Raw genomic sequence first — 6,146 nt, 5'->3', positions numbered from 1 at the left:
GCTGAACAAGAGGCTGGTGGACTGGCTGCGCTACGCCAGCGTCCAGCAGGGGCCCACACACTCGTCCGGGGGCTTCTTCTCCACTCCCAGGGCCCGGCCGGTGAGGCGGAGGGGCCCAGAACCTCCCTGCTCCTCGGCGTCCCTGGGCCACCTGGCCAGCCTTGCCCATGGGACCCCATTGACTTCCTGTCCTGCCACCTGCCCTGCTTCCAGAACAGTCCTTGTTTCCTGTCTCCACTTGGTTGGAGGAGGGGGACCTTTGGGTCCCAGAGGGTCACAGCCCCACAGCCCATGACTCTCTGGGTGACTGTTGAGGTCCGGACCCTCCTGGCGAGGGTTCCTCATCTGACGGAGGGACATAGTCTCAACTCCAGTGCCAGTGCTTATGCCTCTACGAAGGGCGGTGGGGGGTGTCCTAGTTCTAGAAGAGTTTGGACGCTCCCAGTCTCAGCCCCCACACCCTCCCTAGCCCGGGGGCCCAGGGACCCTGCTGCCCTACCTGGTCTTCCTTGCCTCCCACAGCCAGGCCCCATCACCGAGGTGGACGGGGCTGTGGCCACGGATTTCTTCACGGTGCTGTCCACGGGCCAGCACTTCACGGAGGACCAGTGGCTGAACGTGCAGGCCTTCTCCATGCTTCGGGCGTGGCTGCTGCACAGCCCCGAGGGCCTGGGTGCCCCAGACGCAGGTGGGACAGGCGGACACGGGTAGGACCCAGGGCGCCCCTGGGGGACATTGGCCACCTTGGCGGAGACTCGGTGGCCCCAGCAGGCCCTTCCAGACATGTCAGAGAAGTCCGAGGGCTCACTTAAGTCGGGCCTTGTCCCTGAGCTCCTCCTCTGCCAAGTGACTCACTGGGAGAGCCGTCTGCTGCACTGCGGGTGCCCAGTGACCGGGAAGGTGGCTGGTGGATGAGACTGGGCAGTGGGCCCAGCGCTTCGGGTGTCCCTAGTGGCAGCTCTCTTCGTGGCCCCTAGACGGGCAGCCTCCGTGTATGGAGCCTGACCCTCACCCCGCTGTGCACCTTCACACGCCTTTGCAGATGACAAGTCGGAGCTGGAGGGCTCCACCCTGTCCGTGCTGTCTGCCGCCTCCTCCGCCAGCCGCCTGCTGTCCCCCCAGGAGCAGCTGCGGGAGAAAGCCTTCGAGTACTGCCAGCGCCTCATCGAGCAGAGTAACCGACGTGAGTCCCTGGGTGCTGTCCCCTCTCCCTCAAGGTCACACCTCGGCTGCCCACAGGAGGCCGCAGCCCCGGCAGCTGCTTTTTCCCAGAGGGCTTTTCTTCAGGCATGAACCCCGAGGGGCTCAGCACTGGACCGACGCCACCCCCGGGCTCTCGGGGGCTGTGTCCCCCAGCGTCAGTCCTGTCTCATCCTCCCTGGGGGCAGCTCTCTGCCAGGCCCTGCCGTGCCCCCAACCCCAGTGGCTGGCTTGCCGCCCCCTTCTCGAGCTTCCAGAGAACAGCGCACTGTGTCGTCCTGCTGTCCTGATGCTGGAGCAGAGACAAGTGACTCTCTTCCTTCCCCCAGGAGCCCTGAGGAAGGGGGACGCGGACCTGCAGAAGGCCGTAAGTGCTGGGTGGGCCAGCAGGGCAGGCGGGAAGCCAGGGGCTCGCCTGCTCCCCCTGGGCATGGCCTCTGTGTCCACAGTGCCTGGTGGAGGCCGTGCTGGTGCTGGACGTGCTCTGCAGGCAGGACCCCTCCTTCCTGTACCGCACCCTCTCCTGCCTGAAGGCCCTGCAGGCGCGGCTGTGCGAGGACCCCACCCACGTGCGGGCGCTGCTGCCCCTCGCCCAGTTCTTCCTGAACCACGGTGAGCCCCAGTCCCACGCGCTGAGCCCAGGGCTGCGGGGGGAGCAGAGCAGTTCACGGTCAAGGGCAGCCTTTCCCTCCACGCTGCTCCCCTTCCTTGCTTCAGATTGGCGTTGCTTCGCTGGGCTGGGACTTGTAAGATGGATTTATGTAGCGAACTAAAGTGTCATCAGCCTTGTCGATCTTAGAATTCCATTTGCGTAAGAACGCGAGAGTTTCGTGGAAGGTGCCACAAAACCAGCAGCTTCCAAAGAACGTTCTCCTTCGTGCTCCCCAAAGTGGCTGGTCTGTGGGCAGAGCCAGAGCCGCCTTGGGGAGCTGAGGACAGCTCAGCTTTTCTCTTGCGAGTGGACGCCTCAGAGCCTTCGGTGGCCTAGAGACACGTACGGCCGTGGACACTCGGCCAGAGACTCCGAGGGGCCCTGACCAGCAGCAGAGGTGTTGTCGCGACGAGGTCCAGGTGCTGCTGCCGGCCCTGCCCTGACGGACGTGGTGCCTTTCAGGAGAGGCGGCCGCCGTGGTCTCGGGAGCCGTGTACCAGCACCTGTTCACCAGGGTCCCCTCCGAACACTTCCACAGCCCGGAGCTGGCCTTCGAGTTCCTCCAGCTGTGCAGGGACAGCCTCCCCCTGTTCGGCAGGAGCCTCGGCGTCCTCAAGCTGAGCTTCCCCAACCTCTTCAAGGCACGCAAGCTGGTTCCTGGGCCAGAGTGGGGGGCCGGGGGAGGGGGCAGGGCTGGGGGACAGTGTCCCGGGCTCTCCCCTCCACCGCAGGGCCTCAGGCAAGTCTTGGCTGTGACCACAGGGCCCAGGGCAGGTGACCTGGAGTGCAGGGCAGAGGGCGAGGTGCGGGGCATCCCAGGGTGTCCCCGTGTCACGGGCAAACAGCTTCGCCGTCAGGCAGAGCCTTGTGGAGGCCAGACCTGTGGCTTAGTTCTCACAAGTTTGTACAGATTTTAGCATCTAGCTCTGGTTGGTGTGGTCAGCCCTTCGGTGTCATTGGCTTTTGATGTGTCTTCTGTGACTGGCAGTCAGTGGGCAGTCTTTTCAAAATCAATTGGAGACGTGGTTCCTTTAATCAGAGCGAAAGGCTGCAGCGAAGTGGAAATGCTTTAGTTGTTGGCACAAAAGTGGACGCAGAAGCAGAAAGAATAGAGAAATAAAATAAGTGGACGGGGTATTTTTGGATCCTGGGTCACAGTGACGAATGAGAAGGTGGGGGGCGCCGCTGCAGACGCCCCTGCCAACGGCAGCACGCCCGTGACAGCAGCAGCGAGGTCATGGCCTGCTTCCTCCCTCGGTGGTGGCCGGCGCCCAGCCGGTAGCCCCACCAAAGCCTCCTGGTCCCGCTGAGCCGCCCGCCTCTCCCTGCAGTTCCTGGCCTGGAACAGCCCGCCCCTGACCGCCGAGTTCGTGGCACTCCTCCCGTCCCTGCTTGACGCCGCCACCGCCGTGGAAATGCTCCACGCGCTGCTCGACCTGCCCTGTCTGACGGCGGCCTTGGACCTGCAGCTCAGGTGAGCCTGAGGGGCGCCACCTGGTCACACGTGCCCAGGCCCTTCTCCTCACCGATCTGACTGTGTCCCTCCCCTTCCCTGACCCTCCCCTGGCTGCTCTGTGTTCTGCAAAGTAAGCGCCTGTGACTCAGCGCCTCCGATGGCAGCCCGGAGCCCCTCGCCTGTCCGTCACTCAGCGGTGGCCCCGCATGGCCCCGCCCCACCCCCCACAGGTGCTGGGCTCCCAGGCCCTTTCTGGTCACCCTGAGGCCCACCACTGGGTCGGGGCGCTGTGATGTTATGGTGACATCGGCTCCTTTCTCTCTCCAACCAATGGTGCCCGTGAGGGCGGGGCCGAGTCGGGCCTCGGTTGGCCTGTGCCCAGAGCCCACGTTGAGCCCGGCCTCAGGCATGTGTCCACTCACAGGTTGTCCCCAGCTGCATCCGAGAGGCCGCTCTGGGACGCCTCCCTCCGGACCCCCAGCTGCCTGGAGGCCTCCCGGGACCCGCAGTTCCAGGGTCTCCTCCAGCACCTGCTGCGTGCCAAGGCCAGCGGAACCGTGGAGAGGTAGGGTCCCTCAGCCAGGAGCTGCTGGGGCAGGCCCGTGTGTGGCCACAGCGCAGTCCCAGGGCAGCTGGGCCCTGGCGTCCACCCCCAGGCCTAGCACCCTGACCTAGAGAGACAGCGGGGTCACCCCCACTCCAGCAGGCACTGGCCACAGCGCCCAGCGCTCGGCTCTCTGTTACGCGGGTCAGTCCTCGTAACCCTGCGAGGTACGCCCCGCGGTGACCCCATTCTACAGACAGAGAAACGAGGCTCAGCCCCGCTAGGAGCAGGAGGCTCGCACCCCAGACGCCTCCACTCGACCCCTGGGAGCAGGGCCCTGCTGAGGGGCGAGTGGCTGATGAGGGGCGTGGGGCTCGGGAGCACGAGATGTGCATGGTGACAGGCGACCTCCTTTGATGGGGGCAGGTGGTCTCAGGACTTGGTCCAGGCCGTGGCACTTGCACCCTCCTCTCCTCCCACGGGCCCTGGCCTGTGGGATTACGCGCGTTCACGGGTTCAGAGCGTGTCCTTGGGCACTACGGGGGGTAGGGGCAGGGCGGGTGCTCAGCAGGACACCGTGTGTCCCCCAGGTTGGCGCCACTCCACCAGCTGCTGCAGCCCATGGCCAGCTGTGCCCGGGTGGTGCAGTGCGCCGAGGCTGTGCCCACCCTGCTGCAGGTGTTCTTCTCGGCAGTGACCCAGGTGAGCCTGCTGCCCAGGTCCCCCATCCCCCGGCTCTCAGACACCCACAGCAGAGGGCCGGTGTGGTTTCACCCTTGACCTTTGTAGAGCTTCAGCTGGGGATCAGTGACAGTCACAGAGCAAAGGCCAGCACCTCCGGCCCCAGCCAGGGTCCCACCTGGCCAGCCCATCCCCCTGTCAGGGCAGGGGGCAGAGAGTGGCAGGAGATGGTGTTCGCTGGGGGTGGGACTGAGTCTCTCATGTTGGACCCCCAGTTCGCTGACGGGGCCCTGACCAACCAGCTGGCTCTGGCGATCCTGGAGAGAAGTGACTCGCTTTACCAGGTCCCAGAGTATGAAGCCCGCGTGCACAGGTGGGTCCCCTGCTGGCCACCTATGGGGCTTCGTCCATCCTGGTTTCACTGGCCTTTGCACTTAGCTTGCCACACGCCCATTCCCCACTTCGTCCTCAGCTACAGCACTGTCACTGCCGGCGCCATCCCCAGGCTTAGACTCGGCGCCATACAGATCTCTCCATCCCAAATCTAGAATGTTCTCGTGTCCTCCCCTCCTCCTGCAAGCCTGTCATCGATAGCACTGGCCCAGGTCCCTCTTCCACAGAGCCTTCCAGACTATCTGTTCCCTGTCTAAGGGCCTGCTCCTTGCAAGCTTGTCCCCAGTCCATTCAAGCCCAGGACCGAGAACAGGGCTGGTCCCAGCCCCTCCCCAGTGGAGTGATAGGTTCTTTTAGGGGCCAGAACTACCTCTGTGCCCACCTGGTGCCCAGAGGCTTGCCCGCCGCCCTCCCGGGTGGGCTGTGGGCCCGGGGCCTGCGAGGGGCGTGCGGCGGACCGCGGGGGTCCTCTCCCGGCAGTGTGCTGAGCTCCCAGTTCCCGGCCCTGTGCAAGCGGCACCCCGCCCTGGTGGTCGAGCTGGCCAAGGAGCTCCTGGAGTTCGCGGGCAGTGCCAGCAGCACGCGCAGCGGTGGCGTCCTGCTCACCTCCGTGGTAAGACCGGCCGCTCCCCCTCCCCTCCTGACTCAGGAGGGCCCGGACATGCGTCTGAGGCGCTGTCCCCGCCTAGGTGTGGGCCATCGGCGAGTACCTGTCGGTGAGCTGGGACCGGCGGTGCACCGTGGAGCAGATCAACAAGTTCTTCGAAGCCCTGGAGGCCCTACTGTTTGAGGTCACCCAGTCCCGCCCCTCCGCCACCCTTCCCAAGTGTCCCCCGCAGGTCATCACTGCGCTTATGACCACGTTGACCAAGCTGGCCTCCCGGAGCCAAGACCTGATCCCCAGGTGCCAGTTGAGGGTGGGAACACAGGGCAGGAAAGTGGCTTCGGAGGGGACCCCGGCCCAGAGCCTGGGCTCAGGGTCAGCAGCACGAGGGTTTGGGTCGGATGCAGGCGGCGTGCAGTCGGCACGGCCCCCCCCCCACTTTTCCGAGCTCAAGCCTCACTAGCTGGGCGGTGGGGCCCCTCCACAAAACCCTTTGCCACGTGAAGGGTGCGTCTGTAGCTGACTGGCTGAGGCCCCCTCGTTCCCAGGGTCTCTCTGTTCCTGTCAAAGATGAGGACGCTAGCCCAGAGCCCGGCCGTGAGCTCTGTGCCCTGTG

The 6,146-nt window shown here is 65.3% G+C and overlaps 1 protein-coding gene across 1 annotated transcript in view; it reads left to right on the top strand.

Annotated features, from left to right (window-relative positions):
• Positions 1–6,146, top strand: part of AP5Z1 (adaptor related protein complex 5 subunit zeta 1) — an 11,669-nt gene that overhangs the window by 4,878 nt on the left and 645 nt on the right. The window contains exons 5-17 of the mRNA XM_025043173.1: positions 3–100; positions 523–688; positions 1,043–1,183; positions 1,530–1,567; positions 1,650–1,812; positions 2,315–2,493; positions 3,184–3,326; positions 3,733–3,873; positions 4,443–4,554; positions 4,809–4,906; positions 5,407–5,539; positions 5,616–5,830; positions 6,079–6,138. Coding sequence (XP_024898941.1) covers positions 3–100; positions 523–688; positions 1,043–1,183; positions 1,530–1,567; positions 1,650–1,812; positions 2,315–2,493; positions 3,184–3,326; positions 3,733–3,873; positions 4,443–4,554; positions 4,809–4,906; positions 5,407–5,539; positions 5,616–5,830; positions 6,079–6,138 — 1,687 coding nt within the window. The remainder of the gene's footprint in view (positions 1–2; positions 101–522; positions 689–1,042; positions 1,184–1,529; positions 1,568–1,649; positions 1,813–2,314; positions 2,494–3,183; positions 3,327–3,732; positions 3,874–4,442; positions 4,555–4,808; positions 4,907–5,406; positions 5,540–5,615; positions 5,831–6,078; positions 6,139–6,146) is intronic.

This window comes from Pteropus alecto, unplaced genomic scaffold (genome assembly GCF_000325575.1).
Source record: "Pteropus alecto unplaced genomic scaffold, ASM32557v1 scaffold40, whole genome shotgun sequence".
NCBI lineage: Eukaryota > Metazoa > Chordata > Mammalia > Chiroptera > Pteropodidae > Pteropus > Pteropus alecto.
Note: the sequence above shows the minus strand (reverse complement) of the source record. Positions and strands in the feature narration are given on the sequence as shown.